General features: G+C 48.3%; 1 protein-coding gene and 2 non-coding genes across 3 annotated transcripts; all 3 read right to left on the reverse strand.

The window, feature by feature from the left end:
• Positions 1-4,810: 4,810 nt before the first annotated feature.
• On the reverse strand, positions 4,811-12,744 carry RPL18A (ribosomal protein L18a). The gene is made up of 5 exons (XM_078861046.1): positions 12,660-12,744; positions 9,010-9,189; positions 7,640-7,769; positions 6,305-6,414; positions 4,811-4,985 (listed from the first exon to the last, which is right to left on the reverse strand). Exons 1-5 carry the CDS (start codon positions 12,675-12,677, stop codon positions 4,893-4,895), a joined length of 531 nt encoding a protein of 176 aa, XP_078717172.1. The 5' UTR covers positions 12,678-12,744; the 3' UTR covers positions 4,811-4,892.
• Positions 8,399-8,531, reverse strand: LOC144934912 (small nucleolar RNA SNORA68). Its single transcript, XR_013637224.1, has one exon. It is a non-coding gene; the product is annotated as a small nucleolar RNA SNORA68 (small nucleolar RNA).
• Positions 11,006-11,139, reverse strand: LOC144934913 (small nucleolar RNA SNORA68). The gene has a single exon (XR_013637225.1). It is a non-coding gene; the product is annotated as a small nucleolar RNA SNORA68 (small nucleolar RNA).
• Positions 12,745-15,615: the final 2,871 nt, after the last annotated feature.

Here is a 15,615-nt window from a genome sequence, read left to right on the forward strand (position 1 = left end):
TAGGCAGCGCGCTAACCGCTACACCACCACTCCCCACTACACACACACGTACACACCCACATGTACACACACGTACACACACGTACACACACGCACACACACACACGTACACACACACACGTACACACACACACGTACACACACAACGTACACACACGCACACACACACACAAGTACACACACACGCGGCGCGTACGTCGCTCGCACCCCTCCGGCGGCGCCCCGTGTTTCGGACCCGCCAAGTTCACGTCCCCCGCGCGGTGCAGCGCACCGAGTACACGCGAGAGGAGGAGACAGCCTAACCCGACAGTTCGCCAAAAAGCTCCAAATCCTCGGCAGTTTCCACCGTCGACGATCTCCGCGCTCTTCAAAACGTTCGCGGCGACGCGCTGCACGAGCCGGATGATTGGCACGTGCACGCGGGAGCCCGTCCCGATTTTCGGCAAGACCGCTCGACTCAATCTTGATTTGAAGCTTTCGCAATTTTCACCTGAAGACGGGCGCTTGCGTTCCGTTCGAAACGTCGTCAGTTATTTTATTGTTTCTACCCACGTGACTTTACCAACTCGTCGGACGGCCACGCGGGAGGCTTGGAACGCGCCGCGCCACTCCGAGCCGACGCGTGCCACCCAGATGGGGGCTTTGTGACGTCACCATCTTTAATGCAGTAGAGGACGGCAGAGCTTGGAGGCGATTATCGACGCGCGGGTCTTACCGACCCTGGCTGACCGTGCGTCCGTGGCTCTTCCGAGCAGCCCCGAGTCGTTTCTCTCGTCGTGAGCGAGCGCCGTGCCGGCACCTTGCGAGTTAAACCTCGTGACCGGCGTCCGCATTACGCCGGCCGTGGCTGTTTAGACGTTTCGGGTTTGCCACCTTCGCGAGGTAGAAGCTGGAGGCGGTCGCCAATGTTTAAAGAAAGTTGTTGGGAAGGGGGGGGGGACGTTCAGAGCGAAGCGACCACAACGACGCGGCCGTCCACAAGTTCCAGTCGACGGCCTGGTGACCAGGAGCTGCTGTGCTCACGAGGAACCAGCGTGCACAGGACCACGTGGTTAACTCATGGTCACTCGTTAGCAGCCTGGACGGGGGGGGGGGTCCACTTACACGGTGCAGCGTTGCCCTGGTCTGGACTGCCACTATAATAGTTTTATGGGGTTCGATCGCGTAAATATCTAAACGTGTCGTTAAACCCGCCACCACCCGACACAGCCAACTATAGTAAGGGTTGTCACGTAAACAAAACGTGCCAATTCGTCACTAGCACAGCACTAACCGGTGTGTTGGAGATCCAAGCCACAACATTTACAATCTGAGTACGGCGTTTCGCCAGTAATTACAACTAGCTTCATCAGGCGACAGCCAGATTTGTGAAGGCCACCCGTTTCGAATATTGGTCGCGAAAGCTCACGTGTTAAACTAACCGCCGCTACCCTCACCAGGGCAAGCGGACTGACTGACGAACGAACGCTGGTTGCCCGAAGGAACGGATGAAGAGCAGTGCGCGTGACGAACACCCCCACGTGTGAACGCGACACCGCTGTCGTTTGAGCAATCTGTGCACACGCGCGCGCGTTTTACCACTCTGCAGCTCACACGCCTCGACTCGTCGTCAAATAGCCGGAGTACAACAATGGCTAGCGTCCCACGAGCTCCACGCACCATAGCCGTGGACGCGAGATTCTCGTGTTCACGGCCATAGTGCGTGTACCACTGGGTTAATGGCCATCGATATATCCCTGCATCCATGCACACCACCACTCGCAGTGTACACCGATGGTCGGTGGCTACCGGTCAATGCACGTGCAAACCCCTACTCGCTTTCAGCAAGACACTCAGTCTTGTACTCACTCCAGCACCGGTGGGAGGTGAGGATAGAGGGGAGGTGGGTGGCTGTGAGAGGTCTAAAAAAGCCATGCCTACCCCCCCCCACAACGCCAACACCTAATCCCTCATCCGCTCACTGAGTCCTAAAATAGCTGGCGTTAGCAGCCGTGCGCTGACGGCGCTAGCGGGAACTGTACGAAAGCAAATAGGGCCCTGGGGGGTGACACGGACATCAACGGTACGGCCTCTGGCAAGACGGGGAGGTTGGCACAATTCAGAATCTATGCAAAACAAATGTTAATCCGGTTTTGATCCTACACGCGATGCAGTTGTCCAAATTGGAATCGTCCTTTCCAAATAAAGAGTTGCACTCGCTACGCTCTCCTGATAAAGGGTCGGGGTTAACGACGTGGGGTAGATCGAGTGGCGTAGCAAATAATATAATCTGGCGAGGTCCAATTCCTTTCGTCTGTCGCCCGGCTTCAAGTGCATCACCTGCACTCAAGCTACAACATTCCCAAACATCATGGGACTTCCTATGCCGGTACCAAAAAATGGGTATAGGTTTTCCCCTTTTTTCTGGCAACAAAACAGCTGTGTTAAGATGTTCAAACACCAAACTGAAACATTTTACAAGGAATCATGTCTGCATTAACCACAATGCTTGTGGTCAGAATGCAAACAAAAACATACTTTCGATAAAATATGCATTGTCTTTGAAACTGATTGGTCCACACCAGACAGCTTTTGGTGTTAGACCAGAGGACGCCAAAAGGCGCACAGCTGCACTAACACACCCACGTGCGAACGCGCCTTTTGGCGTCCTCTGGTCTAACACCGTTTGAGACTAAAGAAATCTGTCTCTGGTGTGGACCAATCAGTTTCAATCAGACAATGCATATATTATCAAGAGTATGTTTTTTTGTTTGCATTCTGACCACAAGTATTGTGGTTAATGCAGACATAAATCCTTGTAAAAGGTTTCAGTTTGGTGTTTTAACATCTTAACAGAGCTGTTTTGTTGCCAGAAAAAATGGGAAAACCTATCCTCGTCCCCAAGCAAATCGCGAATCTGATAGGAATCGAATCCAGGATTGACCCGGTCAACTGGGGTCAGATTTTTATTGGTTCATGGAAACGCTGCAGCCACGAATAATTCGGCATTCACCGCAACGGGAAAACACATCGATGAACGATGCCACGTTAACTACCTCGCCCAGCATACAGGTCGTGGGTTTGATCCCAACCCCGACTGCTTTTTCATGCGGAGTATTTGGCTGCTATACAGCTCCACGCGATAAGCCACTTAACTGGGGCAAGGTCGTTACTGAGAGCGATATAGCTTAGAGGACCTTCCCTGGCAAAACAGGGCTATGCTTTGAATTTTGCTCCATTGCAAATAAATGCTCGTCATCTCCTGTATGCAGCCATTGACACAACCCAATTGGGAATAACAAGAGAGCACGACCCATTGCTCATCACATTTCACTTCAATATAATTTAAAAGATTATTAAATATTCTGAAGAGCCAATTCTGAAGCACTTGCAATGCAGTTCGGTTTATTTGCTACCTACAAGTCTTTTTTTTTTACCAAAGCCACTTAAAAAGTTTTATCAAACGGGGCTGATTAATGGGCCACGCGGTGGCTTGCAAAAAAAAGATTAAGGCGCCAGACCAATGCAATGTTATGCCCCCTGCCGCATCCCAGTGGAACTACAACCATAACTACAACGCACGAACCACGCGTACTGCATGCACACAACTGTTGGATGGCTTCTCCCACGTCTTCCGGTTGTGGTTTGAATACCGCGACGGCGATTAGCGCCGTGTGGCAAAAGGGGAACACGGTGTCCAGAAACCGTGTTAACTACCCGGCAGAGGTCGCAAACGGGTTTAGATTCCTTACCCGTACCCGGCCGCACCAGGACTGCAAACGGGTACCCTACCCGGCCGGGTATCTGATTGCGACCTCTGGGATGAAGCCATGTTGAAGGCGCGGGTGGGTTGATTCTAGGAACTTGAATTGTGAGAAGAGACAAGACGTTGGGAAATGAGTGAGTTACCAGTGACTCACGGCCTACCCGTACCCGGCCGCACCAGGGTCGCAAACGGGTACCTGTACCCGGCCTAGTAGCCGGGTAGGGTATCGGGTACTCGGTTGCGACCTCTGCTACCCGGGGTTCAATCCCAACCCCGACGTCTGTTATGTATCTGGAGTTTGCACGTTCTCCCGATGGTTGCGTGGATGTTTCGAGTCTGGTTTTTCCCTCCACATTTAGAAACGTGCGGTTAAAGTGTACATTTCCACAAAAGCCACTTCCGTTTTAGCCACCATTTGTGGCCAGGTCGCTTCTTACAACCAGCTAGAGCTCAATAGGCTCCAGCTGGTAAAATAAGGTTCATATCTTGACTTGAAGCTTTCCTGACTGCAGGGATTCATATTCTTTGGGTCTTTCGGTAAAGTCACCTAGATAGGTTATTTTATTTTAACCTATCTACGTGACTTTCCCTAAAGACCCAAATAATAAAAGGTTAATAGTTTAAAGAAATTGCTAATGCCGAAGCGATCCCGTCGCCGGGGAAAAAAATAAAGCGCCTATAAACACATTCCTGCGGAGGGAGCTGGTAGGAACGTTGGGTTGCTCAGTCAATGGCCAGGGTCAACGGCGGCGTGGTGTATTCCGCAAATATGCCCGACTGTGAGGGCGGGCACAAGCCGGCGTGAGTAGGTTAAACGTTGAGTTTTACAAGGGCACCACGGGGTGATCAGCCCCCTCCCCACCCAGCCCCTCCCTCCCCATTTTTGGATGCACGCTGGACAGACACAATAATCCCGTGGGCTGGTGGAACCAGGTTCCTACCAGTAATATTTGACCTTTTCAACACAATTTTTGTGAAACCCCAAAGAAAATAAACGAGGCACGACCCGTCGCCACCCTGAAACTCTCGAAGCACACGGAGAGGAAAAACACCAGGGAGGGGGGGGGGCTTCTGAAACAGCTCTTTATTATTGCGGTCAGCGGCCGCGCTCGTGGTCGCCGCGCGTCCGCGTGGACAGCCCCGCCGCTCAGAAGAAGGTGTTGGGCCTCTTGGTGGTGAAGCGCGGCTTGTGCTGGCGACGGAGCACGCGGTGGGGCAGCGGGAACTTGATCTTGGAGTTCTGTCGCGAGCGGGGGACGGACAAGGCGGCGGTCAGCGACCGAGCAAGGGTGGCACACGAGACCACAGGCCGCACGCGCGCGACGATGATGACGACGCCGCCACGGTCGTGCAAAGTCCAGCGGGGGAAAGGTCACACGAACGCTCGCGAGAAAACCGTTTTCAGCCGATTGAAAATTGACTGAACTCTCCAGATGATGATGAGATGCTACGGAAAAGTAAGATGGCACCCCAAAGGTTGGGGGTCATTAAAAAATACATGTCAAGGTAAAGCAGGAAAAAAAGGGTGGACACGTGTTAATAAAAGAGCAGATGCTGGGAAAAAATTCATCTGGCAATCCGGGTATTATGGTGGTGTAAATGGCTGTGAGATGGCAATAAGATTGCCGACTGTACCCAGTAACAATAAGTTATTTAACCCTTGTACCACACAATTCTGATGTGGGAAAAGGACCACATACTAGATTATAAGACAACCCCTCAAATTACTTAAAATATGGGGAAAAAAAGAGTGCGCTATCAGGAGAATAGGGTAATAAGATTCCTCGGGACACCAAGACCCATAATCCAATGGATTATGGGTCTATTTAATTATGATGATGGGGTGCAGTAGTAAGTCCGCCGCGCTAACAACCCAAGGACCCGTGTTCAAACCCTGAGACTGTCGTGCAGGGTAAACCAGCGCGCCTCGGGGAACATAACAGCCGAGGTGTGACGCGTTGCACGCTACTTGCACAAGAACAATGAAGAAGCGGACACGGAGGGTCACTTTCTACCAAAACCCGAAATGAGGATTCCTCAAACCCCAATCCTTACGCAATACTACGTTCCACCTCTCCATGGTCATCTATGTGTATATATGTGTTGAACTTATTTCGCAGCGTACGTAGCCGGCCGTACTAATCGGAGGTGCGGGGGGAGGACAAACTAAACACAAAAAGCAGTTCTGAAGAATTGAAATTTTTTAAATGTATATCTTTGTCGACGACGTCAGAGATTGGTGCCAGCAAGATGTGGCCCCGACTTGAGCACATTGGCACAGGACGGAGGAAAGTAGAAATGACGAAAAGTGAAGTGGGGACACCTACGGCGCTATCTGACCACGGATCGTGGCGGCGACGACATTTGTGGGCACTCAAGCCAAGGCCAACATTTTAAAGGCGCACCGGACACACTTGTTGCAGCGTGTAAAGCCGCAAGGAGTCTTAGGCAGTAGAACACGAGAGGAGTGCACGACGGGGGGGGGGGGACACACACACAGAGGTGACTGCCTGAGCACAGAGAACAACACGGGGGGGGGGGGGGGAGGAGGGCACTCACGTGGAACTGCTTGATGGCAGGGCGGCGGCACTTGCTGGCCTCGATCTCCTCCACCTTCATGATCTGGATCGAGTGGGCACGGGCGCGATGGCGAGCTCCCATGTCGCGGTCTGCGAGCGAGGGGACGGGAGGGGGGGGCGGCCATCGGCATCATCATCCCGGACATCACGTCAACTCGGTGCCATCTTCACTTTGAGTTAAGAGCCAGAACGTTTATTTATACTGGAGGAATCCGATGAGGAACGAAGCTCTTGTTGAAAGACGTCCAGTAGGGGCGGGTATACAATATCTGTAAACCCCTCATCAGTGCCTAACTTATTACAGACCATTTGAGACTGTGGTCAACCTGTACCCCTTATAAATCTCAACACTCATCCTACAAGTCCCATCACAAGACGCAAAACAATGTGCCAGTATTGAAACAGCTGTACACCGCATTAACCAGAAAACTACATTTCCCTGTACAAGAATTCGGGTAAACCATATGGGTTGACAGGCGTGGTATACGGAAACTTTGCACAGCACGTTACATTAAAACTCCATCCGAGTAGTGCCAACTGACGTTTATTAGCTTAATGGGTATAGAGAGTAGATTACGCAAAACGGCGGTGTCAGTTTATAAACTGTGTATACACACACACACAAGTTGGATATAAGCACACCATTTGGGAGCAAGGTCCACTGTGCTTTCATCTCAAGTGTGCTTATACCAGAAGTCACCCTTTTGAATTCCACCACTGCTGTAAAGAAAGTGCGTTTCTTATTTCCACACTGTGCTTATATTAGTTGTGCGTTTTACCAAATTCTACTGTCGGTTCAAGTATCACCACTGAAGCTGTTCGACTTATGGCTGCGGCCAAACACGAGTGAACCTGAAACGATTCCGGGATTCCCCTTTCCCCAGCGAGCAGACGGGCCCATGAAGTTAAGCACAACAGCCACCACTACCCACACAGCGTGGAGGGGAGGCCACCCTCATCCAGCAGCGGATTAACAATGGGTCGTCCGTATCCACGTGATCCAGGCGACCGCAGGTGGTGGCGAGATGTTATCATCTCCGTCAGGGCGTGGCTTCGATACCCCGACCCCTGACGCCCGTATATTTGGAGTTTGCACGTTTTCCCCGCGGTCCCGTGAGTTTTTTTCTCTGGACCCTCCGGTTTTAAACCCCTCCAACATTTAGAATCAAGATCACGCGTTTGCCGAGCATTTGGCTGCTGCTGTAAATGGCCACGTGACAAGCCGGCCCTTGTTGAACTATCAATTGCGGTCGCTTCTGAAAAAGAAACCGTTGAAGCGTCGGGGGCGGCGGCGTCGGTGCTGGGTGCTGCTTACAGCAGGAGGTGACCGCCCCAGCCGTGGTGAGGTCGCGGTACTCGCGGTACATGTTGTGCGTGCCACTGCGCGAGTCGCAGCGCAGCCAGATGCCAAAGTTCTTGATCTTCTCCGGGCTCTTCTCAGAGACCTGAAAATGTCAGCGCCAAGCAACATCAGAACATTCTAGATTTGAAGTGTTCGTGACTGCCAGGATCCATATTCTTTGGTTCTTTCGGTAAAATCGCATAGGCGAAAAATAATAAAAAATGTAATCACGACGTTTCAATTGCAACACAAGCAATCATCATCATCAGGTGTGATGATGATTGCTTGTTGCAATCGATTTTTTTTTCACCTACATGACTTTACCGAAAGAACCAAAGAATAAACATCAGAAAAGATCCCCCCCCCCCACCTTTGGATGAATGTAGATTCTACATTATAACGGCACATAAGACGTATTTAAATCATCTTTTGGACCGATAGGATGAGCTATCAGACTGCAGGAATGGGTCCAAGGTGGAGACATCAAATTATAATAAAAGGCCGTCAAAATGTTTACTATTTATACTTCCAGAGGTGAAGGCTTGCTGAAAAAATCTTCATCAGCAGGTTGACAAGAGCACTCGATATTAGAGAATGGAATTAAGGTGAATAAAAAAAACAAATCTAGAACTATTACAATTACATTTCCCTCACCGATAATTTTAAGTCTACCAATATTTGCGGCTTTGCTGTCAACGTTATAACCCCAACAAATGCGATGAAGTTAATAAGATCTGTTCCAACTTGATTTCACTTCAGGGGTCATTGGAGGGACCCCAGAAGGCGACAAGTCGAAATGCTCTCCGCGCACGAGACTTAAGAACACCAGGGGAATCTAGATGCTCTTAATGGGTTTGTGCGCGGTCGACAGGAAGCAAATCGTGGCCACTATGTTGCCAACGGAGCCTTCCTGTATCACCACGAGGAGACCGCAGAGACCTCAAGCAACCAGGACAAAAAACTAAAATATCACATTTCCCAAAACACTGTGTGGCGTTGAAGCAAAAGTATTTAATAGGGGACGTTTCAGGCAATGGCCCTTGTTCATGGATTTGCAGACTCTTGCCCTTCCCCTGGCACCTCCGATTACCACGGTCCGCGACGTGCGGTGCAAAAGGAGTTCAATGTGGGGCACCATACGTGGGGCACCATACGTGGGGCACCATACGTGGGGCACCATACGTGGGGCACCATACGTGGGGCACCATACGTGGGGGCACCATACGTGGGGCACCATACGTGGGGCACCATACGTGGGGCACCATACGGGGGGCGCACGAAGTACTAAGGAACGTCGGCCGCCAAAAATAATTTACAGCGACAACAATCGCTGTCACGCTCACCCTGCCGCAGTAGACGATCTCGCCAGCGGACTTCTTGAGCTTCTTCAGCTGGGACGCGAAGTACCAGAAGCGCGACTTGGCCACCACATTGTTGGGCGCGAAGATGCGCATGCGGTAGAGGGGAGGGTGCACCTGCTTGGGGGAGGGCAGGCGACGCCCGATGATTTTGAACTCCTTGAGCTGTGGGGTCCAACGGGAGGCGGAAGGGGGGACCACACAGCAAATCAATGCACGGGCAACGAGCGTTCGAGGAAACATTCGCCAACGCGCGCGAAACAAAAATAAAAGCCCCGCTTTCAACAGCGGTGAACACGATTGATTTTGGTCCCGCAAATGGCTAAAGAGCTTTGCACCGGCTCCATAAAATATTTTGCGTTCTTAATTTTAATGACATCTGAGATGCTGTGGTCCCAAGGGGTGAAAACGCACTGATACAAATCAATTCTTACACTCGCACATCTACTGAACGGTGGGAGAATTGGTTTACAATGTATTTTATACGGGTACATTAGAGGTCACTTTGCCCCTTGGCTTATCCCTAAATGGTAACTCTTCCGCTAATTACCGTGGTATATTTAGAATCCAGTTAAGATTCATTTTCAAGGATAACATTTAATTTCGAGGCATTGTTCAGTAATGTTCTGCATGTCAGCATGTCTGGTTTGTTGCTTCCGGACCTAAATAATTGCAAGCCAAGACATACAATGTTCTGTTCCAAGTGTTAATAACAGTTTGGGTAACAATCATACTTTCCATACACGGGTTCACTCTTGAAATATACACCTGTCAATCCACACGGTTTACCCGTATTCTTGCACAGGGAAATTTAGTTTTCAGGTTCATATGGCATACAGCCGTTTCAATACGGGCAATTTTTTTTGTGTCTATTTGTTTGTGATGGAACTTTGTAAGATAAACGTTCAGTATTATAACGGGCACGGGGTGACCAGTAAGGTCTGAATTGGTCTGTAATAAGGTAGGCACTGATAAGGGGGTGACAGGTATGGAATAACATTGCATGAACATTGTTCCTTACAGATTAAAAACGTGTATTCTAAATGCAACGGCTTTCACATTTTCTCGATTTAACTAATATTTGGGTTAATACTTTATCATACATTTGTATCATACAAATGTAACATGCAAATCTTAACTTAGTTCCTAGTCTCAGTTTGATCTGCTTTATTTTATCGAAGCTGTTTTACCAAATGTAAATGTTGTGGATTTGCTCTCCAATACACCGGTGTGCTGTATTAGCAACAAATTAGCATGTTCTGTTTACATGACAAATCTTACTAATCGGCTGTGTCGGATGGTGGCGGGTTTAACGACAAATTCATATTTACGCGACCGAACCCAAAAAAAAAACTATATTATGGACATTGGTCGCGAAAGCCTACACGTGTTAAACTTGACTTAAAGCTTTCGTTACTGCAGGAATTCATATTCTTTGGGTCTTTCGGTAAAGTCACGTAGATAGGATTGACGTTTCGATTGAAACGTCGTCGTTATTTGTTATTTTCTTTCAACCTATCTACGCGACTTTATTTTATACCTACGTGACTTTACCGAAAGAACCAAAGAGTATGGATTCCTGCTGTCACGAAAGCTTCAAATCAAGAATGTGTTCAACTGTTTGACCAGGGGAGTTTCTGAAATTAAACATGTGATATTACCCCGGATAATACAGGTATGAACAACAGGTTTCACACTGCCCACCAAGGATGATTTGTCTGTCTGTCATGCACGAATGCGCTGTCCAACCAAGTTCCTACCTGTCCACTCCGAAAGAACGTTTAGTCAATAAGGCCATTTCTTATGGTTTAATAAAGGGTTGTTTCCCACCTGCAGGTAAAATAAAAGTTGACTACTACACATGCTCTTATTGATCCGTGACCTTAATCGACGGAGTTGACAAACCCAGAAAATAGAAATAAAACAAAATATTTGTCAATATCCGTACACTTTTTTTTTTAAATACATAAACGGATGCAAATGTTGTATCAGCCATGTTCACTTCGCGGGCCACGGTAGGAGACCCGTGAAGGCTAAGGGCCGAGCCTTCCTTTCTGCACACATGACTTAAGGGCATCAGGGGTAGCTAGATGCTCTTAATGGGTTGTGTGCAAATGGCGTTTACAAAATAAATGCATGTAACCTCAGGCCGGGGCGTTCATAGCTAGGGAACGAGGTGCTTATCATTATTTTACAAGGGCTGAGACACCGGGGTTTTAAGCGGCAAGTGAAGATTGCGATTTTTAACGAGCTATTAAAAACTAAAATTTATCTCGGTTACGACGGCCTAGAAACGCCGGTTTCAGAGAACAATAGCAATATTTTAAGACGAAACAGCACCGTGTGGCTTTGTTACTTTACAGATAACACGTGGTAGAGGCCCAGATAGTACGTTGTGCTGTTCAAAACGTAGCTTAATATGGGTTAGTTCGTACACACATTTACACAACAGACACGCCACTCTCCACTTAACCGAAATATTAACCTCCAACTCTGTCAACCCCCACTGCCTTGTTCATAAAAGTAATTAAATATCTCTGCTCACATGCGCATGGGCAGAAATCTCCCGTTTACAGCCCAGAATCGATGGTGGAAGAAAATGAATGAACCGGGCAGCGGCTGGTGAAATGCTACTCACGTGGTCGACCGACGACGACTTTCCGGCGGCAATTATTTTCTGGCACTTTTAAAAAGTGCGACTGCGACGCTAACATTGCGGGAAAAGCCCGCAAGCGACTATTGTTGTAAAGTTCAGTTTGATGGAATAACTCCCTGTTAAATATTTGATTCACGAACAGCCATTCTCTATAGACTGCTGTACGGTCTCCGTGGCCGTCTCACATCCCCCAACTCCCATTTTAATAGTCAGCATAAAAAAGCCGCGTGCTAATACCGCGTTAATCTCAGGCAAATACTGCCTGCCCCCCCAAGACTGCGTGCATATTTGTTTTATCCTGGTTAAGTGCCCAAATCGGCCCGTTTGGCAAATTCCATTCATGGTATGGAACAGCAGTCTATTAACAGCGCGCGACAATAATATAATATTTTAACAAAATGGTCCACCCATGTTCACAATGTTTGCGCGACAAGCATAAATGCACACCGCATAGTACAACACGACCAAATTAGTTTAAATACGCTCGTGGATACGTTATAGAGCGACGTTACCAACAAACCCCACATTAAGTTCTGATTCCCGGCCACGAGTATAACAACGACGCGTTACAATGCCCGTCAGGACGCGTCCTGTAGTTCCAACCCCAAGACCCGGACCCCCCTCAATCTCGCAACCGACCAGCGTGGCGAGGCGTACGCATGCAACAGCATCTTAACGCACACTAACAAAAAAGCGGCCGTGGATTAAACAAACAAAACAACGATTTAGGCCGTGAGGCGAGAACCGCCGCCCGCCTGCCCGCACGTGGCCGCCAGCCGCCATGTCAGAGCAGAGACGCCACGAGCGGGTGGGGTCCAGACAGGCGACGAGAAACCAAAACCCCGAGGCCGCGGCCACCGACAAGCCCGCGGCTCCCCGCCAAGCTCGCCGCGTGGAGGATCGAGAGAGGGCGAGAGACGAGAGGGGCTGGAGGGGGATGGCGGCGCGAAGGGAAGCGAGGGGAGCGAGGGGACCGCACCGCTCCGGAGGCCTTCATCTTCCCTCGTGGACGCCTCGCCGGAAAGAGGGAGCCGCCTCGCTTCCGGGTCACGCTTCAACTTCCGGGTCACAGAGAAAGGGGCGGTAACAACGTTAATTTTTTTTAAATATGTATTTAGAATTTATTTAGAATCGAGGTAATTATCAAAATGTTGGTTCGGTAAAATGTCGTAGTTTTTTTTGCGTGCGGTCGTATTCGTTTTCGATGTGTGCTGAAAAAATAAAAAATGAAATTTTAACTTCCGATTTCCGGTTCGGGTAACGCGTTGCCCGCGTGGCGCTGCACGGCGTCGATTCCCTCTTCGGACTCGGATCGATCATTGACGAAGCACGCGGAACGAACGCCGCTTGCAGGGAGGAGGACGAAAGCAAAAGTTGCGACTTGCAAAGGCCCCCCAGCATCGAGCCACAAACCCCGCCAACAAACAAGAGAGAGATGAGGGAGAGAGAGAGCGCGCTGACGAGAATCGACCAGGAATCGATTCATCTCAAGTGTGCGCGAGTGATCCCATGGCATTTAACTGAACCACAAAGAGGGGGCTGATTCCATGTGAATCCCAAAGCGATTGATTAACGTTCGATCGAATTCCAATCGAACGCAATCGATGAATCCGCAACAAGATTCGATTTATTCGTGAATCCAGCGTAAAGATATCGACGCGAATCGCATCATAGAACCGATGAATCGATCTAGTAGCCCGGTGCTTTACCACGCTGGGTTGAGTTCACCAATTCTAGATTTGAAGCTTTCGTGACTGCAAGAGCTCGTGCTCTTAGGCTTTTTCGGTAAAGTCACGTAGGTAAAAAATAAAATTAATAATAGGGAAAAAGCAGAAATATTATTTTATTTTTTATTTACTACTTTATTTCTATAATAAATAAAAAATATTTTTTCATTACTTTATTTCTATTAATTTTATTTGAATTTTTTACCTACGCGACTTTACCGAAAAAGCCTAAGAGTACGAGTTCACCAATACCTGAGTGGGTGGCCTCTATCCACTGCTAGCTTCCTCCCACCCCGGTTGGGCGCTATCAACTGCTGGATGGAGGCCTTCACCGCCCATCTATCTCACTCGTGCACTCACGAGAAGTAGAATATTTGTTTTCGCTAGAGGAATCCGATGAGCTGTAAAGCTCTTAGGATGAAAAAATAAGAATAGGTTTGACTCTTTCTGGGAATATGACTAGAAGTTGTGTTAAGATGTTCAAACACAAAATAGAAACCTTTAGCAGGGAATCAAGTTCCTGCATTAACCACAGTTTCAAAGACAATGCATTATATATTATCAGAGCATGTTGTAGCAATTTTGTTGCCAGAAAAAAGGGGAAAAACCCTATTAGTATATTTGGTACTAGCTGCTCACCCCGAGCTCTCATTAGTCTGATAGTGCGTTGTCTCTGAACTGTGCGCCTTTTGACGTCATCTGGTCGAACACAATATGAGACTTGGCTCTAAAGAAAGCTGTCTCTGGTGTGGACCAATCAGTTTCAAAGACAATGCATAAATTTCGATTTAAAGCTTTCGTGACTGCAGGGATTCATCTTCTTGGTTCTTTCGGTAAAGTCACGTAGAAGGGAAGTAATAAAATAATAAAAATAAAACATAATAAAATGAAATAATTCTCACGACGTTTCGGCTACAACGCAAGCAGCCGTCTTCACCTGAAGAGCCGTCTTCACCTGAAGACGGCTGCTTGCGTTGTAGCCGAAACGTCGTGAGAATTATTTCATTTTATTATGTTTTATTTTTATTATTTTATTACTTCCCTTCTACGTGACTTTACCGAAAGAACCAAGAAAATGCATAAATTATCAGAGTATTGTTTTTGTTTGCATTTGACTGCAAGTATTGTGGTTAATGTAATCATGATTCCTTGCAAAAGGTGTCAGTTTTGTTGCCAGAAAAAAGGGGAAAAACCCTATTAGAGCATGTTGTGTTTGCATGTTCACCACACGTAGTGTGTGTGTGGTTGCAAAAGGTTTCTATGAAAATATATAATGCATTGTCTTTGAAACTGTGGTTAATGCAGACATGAGAGTTTGAACATCCTTACACCCGTTGTGTTGCCACAAAGGGTCAAATCTATTCTTATTTCTTCATACGTTTGATCCTGGAAAAAACAAGATCCCATTTTACAAAGCTCTTGTTCCACAGAGGATCTCATCATAGCTCCGTTTTCGCCAGGGTGGTGTCCGTGGTGCTGTTGGGACTTCGTTTCCCTCCTTGCTGCCGTTCCCTCGTCCACCATCGTCCTCGTCCCCCTATCGGCCCACGTCCCCTTCCTAAGACGAAACTAAGAGGATAAACTATTTTTTTGTATTTTACCAGGTAAAGGCCCCACTGAGCTGTGTAGCTTCTTTTTCAGAAGCGTCCTGGCAACGAATGATAGCTCAACGAAGTGGCTTATGTTCTTGGTTCTCTCGGTGAAGTCACGTAGAAGGGAAATAATAAAATACATATATAAAAAAAAAATTCTCACATCAATCGCCGTTTCCAATAAAAGGAGAAGTAACTTGAATAAAATTACCACCGTTTAAAAAACATTATTAAAACCCTTTTGAAAACCACAAGTGATAGTCCAATGTCAATACACTGCCTGCATGAAGGGCATCCCAGAAGGGTTTTAGTTATCGAGGTTGTTTGACCAAACCTCACCACTCCGTTCAGTGCCGTTCTGTCCAGGTGGGGCCAAGATCCGGTTCAGCTATCACTCGCCACTGATGTCACCCGTGGCCGGGAACTTAACTCAGGTGGCCCGGGTCCATAGCACGGTGCGCTCACCATGCCACCGGTTCGTGGTCGTTTACCGTTTCCCAAATGGAATCGTTTTGGGCGCTGCTCGAGGTCTTCTTGAGATGTCAGGGTGCGGGAGTGAAGAGGGCATTGTGTGGCTGGCGTGAAGCTGTTTTGCGATGATGTTTATTGCCTGGGC

The sequence above is a fragment of the Lampetra fluviatilis genome, chromosome 11 (genome assembly GCF_964198595.1).
Source record: "Lampetra fluviatilis chromosome 11, kcLamFluv1.1, whole genome shotgun sequence".
NCBI classification, from domain to species: domain Eukaryota; kingdom Metazoa; phylum Chordata; class Hyperoartia; order Petromyzontiformes; family Petromyzontidae; genus Lampetra; species Lampetra fluviatilis.